Source organism: Podarcis gaigeae (genome assembly GCF_964106915.1).
Source record: "Podarcis gaigeae genome assembly, chromosome: 6".
In the NCBI taxonomy this organism is placed as follows: Eukaryota; Metazoa; Chordata; class Lepidosauria; order Squamata; family Lacertidae; genus Podarcis; species Podarcis gaigeae.
In genome coordinates this window covers 95,298,924-95,312,660 of record NC_139682.1, presented here as the reverse complement: position 1 = coordinate 95,312,660, position 13,737 = coordinate 95,298,924, and the positions used below count along the sequence as shown (strand labels likewise).

At 43.0% G+C, this 13,737-nt stretch overlaps 1 protein-coding gene across 3 annotated transcripts in view; it reads right to left on the bottom strand.

Moving 5' to 3' along the window:
- Positions 1 to 13,737, bottom strand: part of COP1 (COP1 E3 ubiquitin ligase) — a 102,898-nt gene that overhangs the window by 60,945 nt on the left and 28,216 nt on the right. For all 3 annotated transcript variants that reach the window (XM_083743857.1, XM_083743856.1, XM_083743858.1), the window contains exon 12: positions 382 to 525. In XM_083743857.1, coding sequence (XP_083599983.1) covers positions 382 to 525 — 144 coding nt within the window. The remainder of the gene's footprint in view (positions 1 to 381; positions 526 to 13,737) is intronic.

Sequence of the window (13,737 nt, the reverse complement as noted above, 5' to 3'; positions counted from 1 at the left end):
TCTCAAATCAGGTGCACCATTTCCAATTTCAATAAAGGGCCAAGTTTTTCAACAGGGTTTTAAACAACCCCTCTTGATTTACTCAAGATTACCTGCAATGCTTTTAATAAATATTTATTGTGGGAGTTATATTTCTCATAATAAAACTGTAGTAATGTTACCAACATGGAAATGAGTGCCTGTTTTTGGAAGTAAAGGAATCCATGCTTTTCACTTAGTTACCTAGGACACAGTCTAATTCCAACAACAACAAACTGACCTGATAGGTGCTTATCGGGGGAAATGACATGCAATCAGAAGTATGGGTTGGAGGTGGTTATATTACCATATATGAACTATCCCTACTTTCCAAATCACAGTCAAGAGGCAACAAACACATACCTGATTTTGGAATTACAGGTCATTTCATTCTCAGGATAGTGAATATCAACTGCATCCTGGATGACTGTGCCATATTCATAGACTTTAATCTTCTTTGTCACCCCAGCAATAGCAAAATAGTCACAGTCTCGATCAAACTCAATACTAAGAAACAAAAATGCAACCAGAAAGAAAAGCGTAAGACACAAACCAAACAAAGCATATTCCTAGCTTATTATTATTATTTTATTTAAATTTATCAGAACAATAAAAAACTTTCAACATTGGCATCATTTAAAAAGAAACAAACCTTATATCTCCTATGTTCGCCGAAACCTCCTCTCACCTATACCATTAACTAGCAAACCCCTCCCTAAATGTAAATACACTTAATTAAAAATGTTGAAGGACGTTTAATCAATGGAGAAATAAACAAGAAGATGTTAGGAGTAAAAAAAAAAAATATGGGGGGGGGATGGTGTAGGAAAAGGCAATGTTCTTCTGACTTTGTCTACTCTTCAGCATTATATAAAATGACACCATAGCAGGTGGACAGTGGTTGCTGGAGAATCAGGCACTGACCTGACCAGGTTAAACCATGCCAGGGCATGACTGCCTTCATCTAGCCAATGACTCTTTCTGAAATGCTGACTTCTCCCACTCTGTGTGGTTCCGCAATAGTTCTCCTGCAGCTGGAGAGCTTTATGCAGATGCTCCAGTGTCCCCCCCCCCCCGTTTTTTCCAATTCCTTTTTACCTTCCACATTAACAAATACCCAAATGTCAAAGCTGACAGCTCACACTGTGAAAGTACAGGGGAGGATTTGACCTGTGGCGTTTGAATAAATATGCTGCAGGGCAGCTGTCAATGGATTTCTTTTACAATTAAGAGTCCAAGTACCCCTCCTCACCCCCCACCCTCCACGCAGAGAATGCCACTTTTAAGCTGGAAGAGCTAAATGTTAACATAGGGAAAGAAAAAAAGGAGCAACTTGGGTAGATTTAGCCAGAGAGGTAAAATCAATTGCACCAAAGCTTCAACACACGGCATCCAAACCTGCAAGTGCTTTTCAAAAAGCAGGACCTTCTTAAAATGGTTGTATTTTGTGTAGCATGAAGTAAAAGGCCAAATAGGATATTTCCACACACACATGCCTCTCAATAAAGACATATTCTACATCTAGTTTTCCCCTTTGTAATATCTCTTAGGACTTGTCTAACGTTCTGGTAACGACATTCCACATTGTCCTGCTCCATGCTATTGGCAGTCAGCAACGAGGAGCAGGTAAGACTGGAGTGTTTTGATTTCATAACATGGGATAAGTTATGGAAGGGAAGAGGAAAACTCTACAAAGGGAAGTTTTTTTCCTTGGGGGCAGCTGTGAGTTTATTGTAATGTCTAGTTTGACTACGGTTAATGCACAGAATAGCACTGTATTTATTTGGGAGGGGGGTGTTAAGGGAGGGGTAGTACCTCTGATGGAGGGCGTGTCATGCTCCTTCTGGGGTACTTTGCCCACCCTTGGTCCCCACCCTACACTCAGCCCTCACCTGTGGCTCCGAGAAGCTGTCAGCATGTGACAGCGGCCACACCCTGGGAAACAGCTTTGACTGGCTGGCTAAACCAGGTGAGGAGAGCCAATGGGTCTCAAATCCTTACTGAGTCAGGGACATGCGAAAACAGGCTCCAGCAGATTGAGTGGATGAGACAACATATTGAATCTCTGCAAACGTACGGGTCTTTTATGGTCATTCTCCATCATGAGTTGAGAAAGCATCCTTGTGGCCACACAACGTTCCACTGAACCAAATTACTCGGCCACACCTCTGAAGTGGGGAAAATAGCCATCCAGTCTTGGTTACTTAGCTACAAGCCTGGGGTGCCAATCGCAAGAGAAACACTTGTTCTCCAAGTTCTGATCTTGAAGATGAATGGTGCCATTTGTGAGGTACAGATTAATGCCTTGGAGAAATAACAATGATTACAGTTCAATGCTGATCAGGGAAAAATTAAAGGGGAGAGAGGTATGCTTTCAGGATTAATTTGTAGAAGCTTCCTAGCAGAATTGCATTTTGCAGTGCACTTGATTGCCTCGCAGTGTTTTTCCTTGTCAACTTACTCTGAAAGGGTTTTACAACCAGGAGCCTCTTCTACCACAATGGATTTATTTGTACCACAATCTTAATTGAACTGCTGTGTCAGCTACTGTTTCTTGCCCTGTGGATTGTGCTATGGCATAACTAAACTGATGTCGCTATTCATCTACTTGGATTCAATTTATACCCTCAGCCTTCTGCTGCTGAAAGAGAAATATTACCATGTCTGGTAAAGGTCCATGTTATTAGAACTGAAAATCCTCTCTTACCTGAGGAGATTTTGTTACTGTTAGACATGTAAGCTTTGAATAGTTCATGCTCTGTATTTTCACTCCCTAAGAAGATATAACTTGTCAATACTAAAATTAGCATTTAATGATGTGCCCACAAAACTTAATGGGCTATCTAAAATTATTTCTAAGAATATAAATAGTGTGCATATTAACCAATGACACTGTTTGCTTGAAGGTCAGAAGCCTGAGAGTCAGAGACATTGCAGAGGTAAAGTCAACAAAGAGATAAAGAACTGCCTTGCCAATATTCATCTCTTGAGTAGAAGAGAGTATGCACACACGGTAGCTTATTTTAAAATGGGGGAGCTACTCAAAGTCCCAGTTATTCTGCCTCTATATATAAATAGAAGAGAATATATAAATAGAAGAGAAATAGAAGAGAGCTGTTTAGGTCCATTCATAACTGCATAATGCCCTGAAGGAAACTCTACCTGCACAACCTGTTTTGCATAAAACAATACATTGGAGAAAGCATGAGACATATTGTGGGCTGGCTCAGACATAAGAACCCTTGACATGCCACCTTCAGCCCTTGCATAGTTTCAGACTAACAGTTGGCACACGATGCACTGCCACTTAAACAGTTACAGTTATATTGGTGGTTCCGCAACTGTCAGGATATGTGACGTGTAGGTATGTGGCAATTCTATGAGGACAAAAAAAGCACAGAACTTGATACTAAACCTAACAGGCAGTTTTCTGAGAATCTCACCAGCCTTTTTTTTTTTTTAATCTTGTTTAGTCCTTACCACTGTAGAGACAGAGAGGATGTAGACAATATATGCTGAAGTAACAGAAATGGCAAAATAATACTTTTGTTGGTTAGGAATGAGGCTTCTGCCCCTCCCACAATTAGTAGGACCAGAACAAGTTATGAATAAAGGGCAAAAACTGAAGAGCAAATGCAAAGTTAGCAACTGGGCAAGCTTGATAAATCTGCATCATTTATATGGGGCACAGAATTTTAAATCTTCCTGGTGGAAAATTGGATTGCCCGGGAACTTCTTTTTTTTAAGAACACAGCACTGTGGTACTTACAGTCCAAAAAGTAAGTTTGTTTTGCAAATTAGCAAGCCAAAGTTCATGCATTATACAAGGACCACATTGTTTCTTGGAGATGAAAAAGATGCCCTCCTCCAAATGAACATCTGCAGTATCTTGATATATACTTTTAAACAGGCTACAAATTAAGATTAAATGTTTTGAAAAAATCATTTAATTATCTACAGATGGAGATTTCTTTGAAGCTTTAACAGCTTTAATGGGAGATGGCATCTCCTAAATATCAGGGGCTAAAAATTATCAGCTAAAGCTAAATAAAAGAGGTCCCACTGGAGGCTTAGTGGCTTACATTTATTAACTTCCTGAATTCAAAGTATGCAAATTTTATCCCTAAAAATTAAAAATCTCTCAAGCATACACAATAAAGCTATTTTTTAATTCATCATAGAACCATTATAAGCAATGCCAGGGAAATCCATAATGAGACTTTTGTTTTGACAATCAAGATGCAAAATACCAGAAAACAATTCAAGAAGACATTACAAACACTCTTAAGAATTGCCAAGCCAGTTCTGTTAATTTTATGTTATACTTTGAAGTGTGAGCATGCTTTAGGGCCATTGTATTTTCTAGACTGTGCTCTTACTAAACCTTGCCTCTGGAATGGAGGCAAGGTGTAGCCAACTGAAGCCTACATAAATGGCCAGGTCCCATAAAGTTGGCACCGTCTAGAAGGGCTTCACAATGAACTACTGCTGAACACAGCACTGCACATAACTGCCAGCATCTACATACTAACAGAAAACTCATTCTCTGAGCATGAACCATTTTGTCATCAAAGCAGTACCATGCACACCTAAGCACTGGCAACCCTGGGTGAACAGACCCTGTAAGCAGTGTCCACAAAATAAGCAGTGTCCACAAAGTTTGGCTAACAGCTAAAGATCTGAGGTTGCCAGGATCTTGTCCCTCTTTCCCTAAACAGGTCAACACACAGTGTCTCATTTAGACCTTTATAGTCTAGGACTAGGTCAGTGTTGAGGAACCTTTGACTAGGGCTGTGCAGTACCTGCTTCCCAACATTATATCACCAGCTAAACCTCGTGATATCCCAAAATATTACAATGTCGGAAAGGGGGAAAGAAGGTGGGAAAGAAGCAGGCAGTTGTCAGCCATGCAGATGATCAGCATCACCATGATCAGCTTCTGTGACTTCCTGGCAAGGTTGGGCAGGCGGCACTGCCCCAGGTGGGGCGCACCAGCCAAGGTGCCACATGGCATAACACTGCGGAGCCCTGAGACACCGCCGGCCTCCCAGGAGCCAGCAGTTGTGGCTTGCCTTGGCAATAGCCTTTCGCTGTGCAAATGGCAGCTACCAGGAGCCACCCTCCAGAGCATCACGCAAGGCACAGGAGGCGGCTCCGTTCCGCTCAGCGCTTGGTGCAAGGAAGGGAGCAGCCCACTGACACTCACGTGGCCAGGGAAAGAAAGGAAGGTGCTGCCAGACTTCTAAGGCCGGCGGCTGGCCTGCGGAGGGAGCGAGTGGGCAAACATCAAGTGGCCTGGCTGGGGTCTCCAGATTAAAGCATGCAGAGCTGGCTGCAGCCAGGGGCGAGCAGGGATTCACAATACATTGCCTGATCTGCAATTCTGAAATCACTCACAATTTTAATTTTAAACTGGTTTCAGGCAATGTATTGATACATCGTCCAGGCCTACTTGTGACCCTTCTAATGTTGTTAAACTACAACTCTTGTCATGCCCAACCATGCTGGCTGGAGTTGATGGTGCCTGGGCCACAGGTTTCCCACCCCTGCCCTTAGTAGACCTTTGCGCTATCACAGTCAAGTCAGTGTGCTCTTACTAAACCTCAAACGTCTCTCTTATTCTGGCCCAAGGACAGTTATTTCAGGGTATTCTTCTAGCTATGCTTCAAGACAGCTCTGGCAAAACATGTGTATTTCAAAATAAGCTATTGAAATAAATTAGAAATCTGAACTGAAAGACCTGACACCCAAATCCACTTTTACTACATTAAAGAAATAATGATGTGCCTTTGGGTCACAGAATCATAGTTGGAAGGGACCTTCCTGCCGGCTCCTCAGGAGAGTCCTTACCCATCTTTACACCCTGGCATCCCCTAGAGCAGAGGTTTTCAACCTTTTTGAGCCCACGGCTCCTTTGACCAACCACTTGCTTTCTGCGGCTCCCCTGCGGGATACGAGGGAATCCCCACTTACTTTGGAGTTCCATTCTGGGCTACCACGTGAGGATTCCCTTGTTCTGCCCCTGCCCCTTTTGTGTGCCACTTTCAGTGTGTGTGTAAGTGGGAGCATGTGTGCCAGTAGTTCACAAGTGGGGACTCCCCAGTACTTGGTAAAAACTTGGGCTGTTTTGTCATTTAGTGGTTTTGCCTATCCTTTTATGAAGGATTAAAATTTAAGCAGTACAGATTTGAAAAGGCTTTTAAAAACTTATGAGTCATTCATTGCCTTGCTCAATGTTCTTTTTGTAAGGTGGCATCCAATAAAAAAACCCTGAAACACGATTCCTAAGCAGCCCCAACTGGCAGTGACTCAGGCCTCTCCTCAGCAGCTGGGATCATAGAGATGGGCTAGAGAGGTGCACACTCAAGCAGCACTCTTTCAAAGACAACCAACATCACACAGCACAGAGATACATGAAAAAGTAGAGAAGCACATCTTATTTGTCTGTTCCGAGTAGGGAGTTACCAGCTTTGCACTGGAAGCCGAGTTTTGTTTTCATATGAGGGAGGGAAAGAAGGAGGAATGAGGGCTGGCTGCTCATGGCACCTCTGAACGTCATTCAAGTCACCCCAGGGTGCCACAGCACGCTGGTTGAAAACCACGGCCCTAGAGTTATTTGGCACCACAGGTCAACTCTGACAGGTGGCTGGGGACTACCCACATTTGAGAATCCAGAGTGTCATAATTAATTTCCAATGAACTCTCTTGCCTCCCCAAATTGGCTTCACAGACCAAGCCTGGTCCACAGGCTTGAGGTTCCTCACCTCTGCCCTAGAGATCATATGGCAGATGATTAGCTAATTTAGTATTCGTGCCCCAGTTTTATCACCAGGATAACTGACAATAGAATAGCCTGCCCAATTATCAACCAAATACAGAACATCAAAGGCAAAGATGTAGGGTAAGACACTACTGTTAATTCAGAATTCCCTTGGATCAAAGCACACCAACTGTACTTTTATCAAACTATTTGATATTTTAACAAAATATGCAGAATCAATTTAAACAATTAAAGGTTGCTCTAACTTCTGAACTCGCCCTAACTGCTAACAGAGGCAGATAGATTCTCTTCGCAGAAAGAATACTGGGGGAAAGGAATATAAGAAGAGTTCGAGCATTTTAGGTATTTTCCATTATTTAACCCTTAACATTCTAACTTCTAGTGACAAGGAGGTATGGAAACAAGGAAGTCTGTACCAGTCACAAGCCAAGCACAGTAAAGTACCGTATTTTTCGCCCTATAGGACGCACTTTTCCCCCTCCAAAAATGAAGGGGAAGTGTGTGTGCGTCCTATGGGGTGAATGCAGGCTTTCGCTGAAGCCTGGAGAGTGAGAGGCGTCGGTGCACACCTCCGGAGGATGCTCCGTGCTTCGCGCAGGTGTCTGGAAGCCTTGCGCGCCCGGGGGAACTCCCCCCGGGCGTGCAAGGCTTGCGGGCGGCAGCCTGCAGCCCGGAGCACGGGATGCCCTCCGGAGGACACCCCGTGCTTCGCGCAGGTGTCGGCAAGCCTTGCGCACCTGGGGGAACTCCCCCCGGGCGCGCAAGGCTTGCGGGCGGCAGCCTGCAGCCCGGAGCGCCCTCTGGAAGACGCCCAGTGCTTCGTGCAGGTTCCGCAAGCCTTGCGCGCCTGGGGGGAGTTGCCGCCGGGCTCGCAAGGCTTGCAGATAGCAGCATGTTCTGGGGGCTGGGGTCGGGGGAAGCTCTGGCTTCCCCTGCCCCAGCCCCGCGGCTGGGGGGGGGGAATAATTTTTTTTATTCATTTCCCCCCCCCCCCCCCAAAAAAAACGAGGTGCGTCCTATGGGCCAGTGCGCCCTATAGGGCGAAAAATACGGTAAGCCTGAAGAAAGCAGTCCAAGAGGAGATATGAATTTCTCTCATGCATCTTCTACCCTATTATGAAGAAGTTAAAATCGGAAGTGAGAGAAAAAAGGTTCATGACATAGTCTATGATTGAGTACTATGGCAAGAGGCTGCTATCGTATCTTCCTTACTCTCACATGGAACCCTTTCCCAGTACCATGGAGACAGAAAATGTGCCCATATGATGTTGTAATTTTAGCACTCTATATTTTCCCCCTCATTATGGAACTCAAGATGGCATACACAGAGTTCTCCAACAGTCCTCCTGTCTAACCACTGAGCAGACCCAGACCTGCTTAGTTTCAGAAAGGTGGTGGTGCCATATCCCATCAGAACATACACCTCAATCACAGCTTAAGCAATCAGTTCTTAATGTGGAAAGCATAGCAAAGAAAAGGGGGAAACCATGCATGTATTGCCAAGACTGAGAAACATGCGCTGATGGGGTGCCATGTCCTTTCTTTCCCTATAGCTCACTAATGAGGTTGTGGTTTTCTGAGCACCTCTGAAATAAAGTTTTGTCATGTGGTCTTTAGGCCAACCTAACATTCTGCCTACACAAAACTAACCATGTGTACAGTTGAAGAGGCCAAGCACTTATTGAAAATCACTGTAAAACTTTGCAGTGAGTTTTTATCCTTCTTTGTAGGCTACATTACTCCAACCTAAACACACACTTTTGACCTCCTGTGCCACACATATTAACAGCTACTGAGAATATTCTTAACCACTCTCAATAAATACAACTTGCTAGTATCAAAGGACATCACAGTAGACCAGTTATAGACCTGTTCTATCAGTTACCAGTGAAATTTTAGAAATAATTTAATTCTGCCATACCCTTGTACATCTCTACTTCAATTATTTAAATAAATTCCTAAAAATCATTGTCATTCAAACATTGCAGATTCTTTATTCATCTTTTATATGTCTTAGTACTGACTTTCACCATGGGGAAAACATTAGAAGTTGTTTAGCTGCATTAACTGTAGACCAGAATCCAAATAAGCTGACATTTGTACTCATTTATCAAATTTCTGAAGACTGCCAATGTGCTCAGTTATCAGTAGGCCAAAATTGTATGTGCAGACTCTTATGTTCAAAAGTTATTTTACATATGTGTGCACCATAAATGCACCTAGTGAGAACTCTCAGCCAATTTCTAGTCCCTGACCCATCTATACAATACACATGTTTGGTACAGACAGATATTTTTATCCACACAACAACAAAAATGTAATGTGCGAAATAGCTTTAAAGACCAATTCTCCCCCCCAACACTATTTATATACAAGGTGTTCACCACATTTTATATTGATTTTATATTATTCTAGGTAAACCTGAGGACGCGGGTGGCACTGTAGTCTAAACCACTGAGCCTCTTGGGCTTGCCAATCAGAAGGTCAGCAGTGAGTCGTCTGCGACTGGACAACTGTCAGGGGTCCTTTACCTTTAGGTAAACCTGAAGCACATTTCTATTGATTTTTTTTTTTAAAAAAACCATTGTTGATCTTTATTTAATATCAACATTTGCTAAGATGGTCATAGAGTAAATTCAGAAAGAAAGAATGCCTCAAATGTTCCTTTGTTGAGCCAAAGTGCTATGGATCTGCAACAGCATGAAATTTCTACCAAGAGGCTAGATATGGAACTCATATTCCAAACGATACAATGCTGATTCCAAGGCAAACAGAGGTTGCCACCTTGTGGGCTGGTAAACTACAGCTATTAATTAAATGATATATTGTTTTTATACTTCTTGTGAGATCTGATACAAAAGGTGAAGACATGTTTTGGGAATACTTTAAGAAGCATTAAATAGCACCCTGCCTCTTCTTGCAATTTATTTGAAAGGGATTGAAAGTGTTTGCTGCCAATAAAAGCAGCATGTAACAGATGTTATCCCATTTACTCCATCGTTCCAAATTGGCTGGGGTGACCAATGCAACTCCAAATCCTATGCAGTAATCAGAAGAAAATCATAGCAGCAAAGCAATAACAGCAGATAGGGGAAACTGGATGTAGTCAGAACTTAGCAGGGAAGAGAAAAGAGCCTTATGATTTAGCTTTTCCATAGGAAATAGTACCTCCTCTCAAATGCATCTTCTTATCTCAAAATAAAAATGGGAGAACATGCTAGTGCAAGCCTTCTTGAGAGTCCTGGAAGACCTCATCCCTGCCTTGCAGGTTTTCCCACCTGGCCTGAGAGGGCAGGACCCTGACTGACTCCAGCTACCAAAAGTGAGGCTGCTGAACAGACTATTGGGATGGAGTATTGTTTAGAATGTTTTGTTGTGGGGGGGGGGGGTTGTTGTTATTGATATTAATTTTTTGTATTGTTATTTTAGATCTTAATATGATTTATGTGAAAACTGTTCGATCTGGCTGTGTACTTTTTGATGTTTTATTTACTGTTTATGACTACTTTGTTATGTTTGTAATTATGTAATTTTTTATGCTGTAAGCTGTCTTGAGCATGGTTTTAACTATGGAAAGGCGGCATACAAATAAAATTATGTATGTATGCATGTATAAAGATTCACTTGCAATACTGGTGCTTTCTGTTAATTTACTGAGTTTCTTAGTCCCTTTTTGGTCCCAACGTGACACAGTTTGTGGTTGTGCCACATGCCAGCCCCATCTCTAGCCAGAGGAATTGTGACTGCTCTGTTAGCCAGCCCTCAGGCCTGAGAACGCTGCTTTAAAATGCCAGGTTGCTTTTACATAATATCTCTCTCATTCATGACTTGATTGTGGATGAGGAGGCCGACCTGTTATCTATTACTGAGACATGGGTTGGTGGGACCTTTTTTCAGCCAGAACCTATTGGAATTCAGTTCCGGCATCTCTTTTTCTAGAAAAATAGCACTGTGGGTTTGGTCTTATTCAGCTGTGCCTACCTGGGTCCTCAGGGCAGCATCAGTCTTGAGGGTGGGAGTGGGGCTGTATTCCATCTCTCTCTCCAAGCTCCCTGCCTGCTTGAGTGGGAATCTAGAGTGAATGTACCTGGCATTGGGCAATCAGGACCTATTAAGGAGTCTGCTGGTTTACCACCCACCACACTGCCCAGCAGTCTTGCTGACTGAGCTGACAGAGGTGGTCTTGGAAGTGGTCTTGAAGGCTTCCAGACATCCATGCTGAAGGTTTCATGGCAGCCATGACAAAAATGGGGCTGTCTCAACATGTCACTGGCCACATGGGAGGCCACACCCTGGATCTGGTTTTCTCAACCAGGCAGGAAGAGAGTGATCTGAGAGTGGAAGGATATTAACATCAGTCTTTTATCATGGTTGGCTCGCCTCCTGAGGAGTTTTAGGTGTCCAGCAGCTTTCCCCCTCTGCAGAGGTAGGGGACCTATTAGGATGGTGAACCCTCAGAGGCTCAAGGATCCAGCTGGTTTCCACATGATTCTAGGGAATTGTCCCATCTAATATGACTGGGGTTTCTACTGAAACACTGCCTGATCTGTGGAATATACAGATGGCCCAGGCCATTGACACACTTGCCCGAGTACCCTTTCCCACTTGACAGAGCCTCGCTGGCTCCTTGGTATAGAGCAAAGCTGAGGGCAATGAAAGAGACAGGGGAGACAGCTAGAGCACAAGCAGAGAAAAACTCCAGGTAAATATAAGCAAAATTAGTGGGTGCTCATTATTGAGCCTATTTATAGTGACAGTGAAGGTGGCCAAGAAGACATACTTTTGCTGCTTCCATTACACCCCCACCAGGTCAACCAGCAGAGCTTTTCTAGGTAATATGAGGCCTTTTATAGACCAAAGAAGGTGGCAGAACAGGCAGTGGCCAACAGTGACTTGCCTGCAAAAAACTGCTGGCATCCATCCCAACCAGCACAGCAAATGGTCAGGGATGATGGGAGCTGTCAGTCAGCATCATGCTGACCTATCGTCCCAAATGTAACCTGTTTAATTTTCTATGTGCTCTTTTAATTTTATTTTCCATTTAGTTTTCTATCCAGCTATTTGGTCATATTCTGTTATAAACATGTCATATTTTAAATAATATTTTGGATGGGAAACACTATATATATAGTCTAACCTTTGGACAATTTCCAGACAGGAGGTGCATAGACAGTAAAGAATATAACCAAACTAGACATTTTTAAAATTTTAATTAGTATGTCCATTTAGTGCTCTCAAACATGTTTTTGATATCTAAGTAATGGACACCACAGCATTTTTTTAAAAAACGATGTCCTTCAAAAATTTATGACAGGCAAGCTCTTTCAATCTTTTTTTATTCTTCCAATTTCTTTTATGAAATTTCCTTATCTTTGTGAATTTCTACACTAGGAATTGCTAATTTTTTTGATTGAAAAACCAACATAAAATGGTTCTGCGACTTACTGACAAATTATGGATTTAACAAAAAACAATTTAGTTGGCAGTAAACCATTTTCTTATCAATGTAACTTCATCATGTCTACATTTACACCTCATCAGAAAGTTATACTCATTTGTTTTAACAGCATGTTTGGTTCAGCATTTTGAATCCTCCAAGAGACGGGACGCGGGTGGCGCTGTGGGTAAAACCTCAGCGCCTAGGACTTGCCGATCGCATTGATCGCATTTGTGCATTGAGCGTGGCTCAGTTGGGTGTACAACTGTGGCCCCACCCACAGCGGGAATTAAAGCGGTCTGCCTCATAGAGGGAGGAAGCAAGATTGGAAGTTTTTGGCCCTCAGATACAGTGTGCAATGAATGAATATGCATGCAAGATGTCACCAATGGTTCTTCAGGCTGGAAAACCCCAAAACTATGGTAAGGCCAGGGGACGCGGGTGGCGCTGTAGGTAAAACCTCAGTGCCTAGGACTTGCCAATCGTACGGTCAGCGGTTCGAATCCCCGCGGCGGGGTGAGCTCCCGTCTTTCGGTCCCAGCTCCTGCCCACCTAGCAGTTCAAAAGCACCCCTAAGTGCAAGTAGATAAATAGGTACCGCTTACTAGTGGGAAGGTAAACGGCGTTCTGTGTGCTGCTCTGGTGCCGGTTCGCCGGAGCAGCTTCGTCACGCTGGCCACGTGACCCGGAAGTGTCTGCGGACAGCGCTGGCTCCCGGCCTCTAGAGTGAGATGAGCGCACAACCCTAGAGTCTGTCAAGACTGGCCCGTACGGGCAGGGGTACCTTTACCTTTACCTTTAAGACGGAGCTATTACTGAAGTTGATCATATTACTTCCTAATGCCTAATTTAGCATCTTAAAATAATTCAACTGCAAGGTGTTCAGAACGTTATAGAGAGAGAAAAAGCTCTCCCAAGATACTCAGCTTCAAGCTTTGTCAATTTACTCTTCTAAAATAAAGTTGACATTCTAATGGAAATGCTCTACTTCCAGCATACCAGGAAAGAAAGGGAAAAAACAGTGAGCTGTTTAAAAAAACCTGAAGTACCCTACAGGAAATTCTGTCTGTTTTTGACTGTAGGTTAAACATGTGTTGAACCAACTATATATATTTTTTATATTCTTGCTAGGTAGATTGGAATTAGAGGAGATGGAATCTTTAAGATTTCAGCGTTTTAAACTATTTGTATGTCTAATACACAAAAACATTATTGAATATCTCCAAATACTCAAGTTTCTTCCTATATTCACTGACCTCCCAACTCAATTCAAACATACAGCATACTTTTCATTGATTACATTCCAAACTTTTCTACTCACAGCAAGTTACTGCTGCAATGCTAGCGCCTCATTTGGCAAATTTAATTTCAAGCCCACTCATTGATTTACCAAGCTTAAGAAGGAAACCAAGAAGGAGAAATTGTGGGCAGCATTCATGCAGGCAAAATATTGAGGCCAAAGATAGACCCTCAAGTAAAGGAAGAACTTTGCCTGATCCTA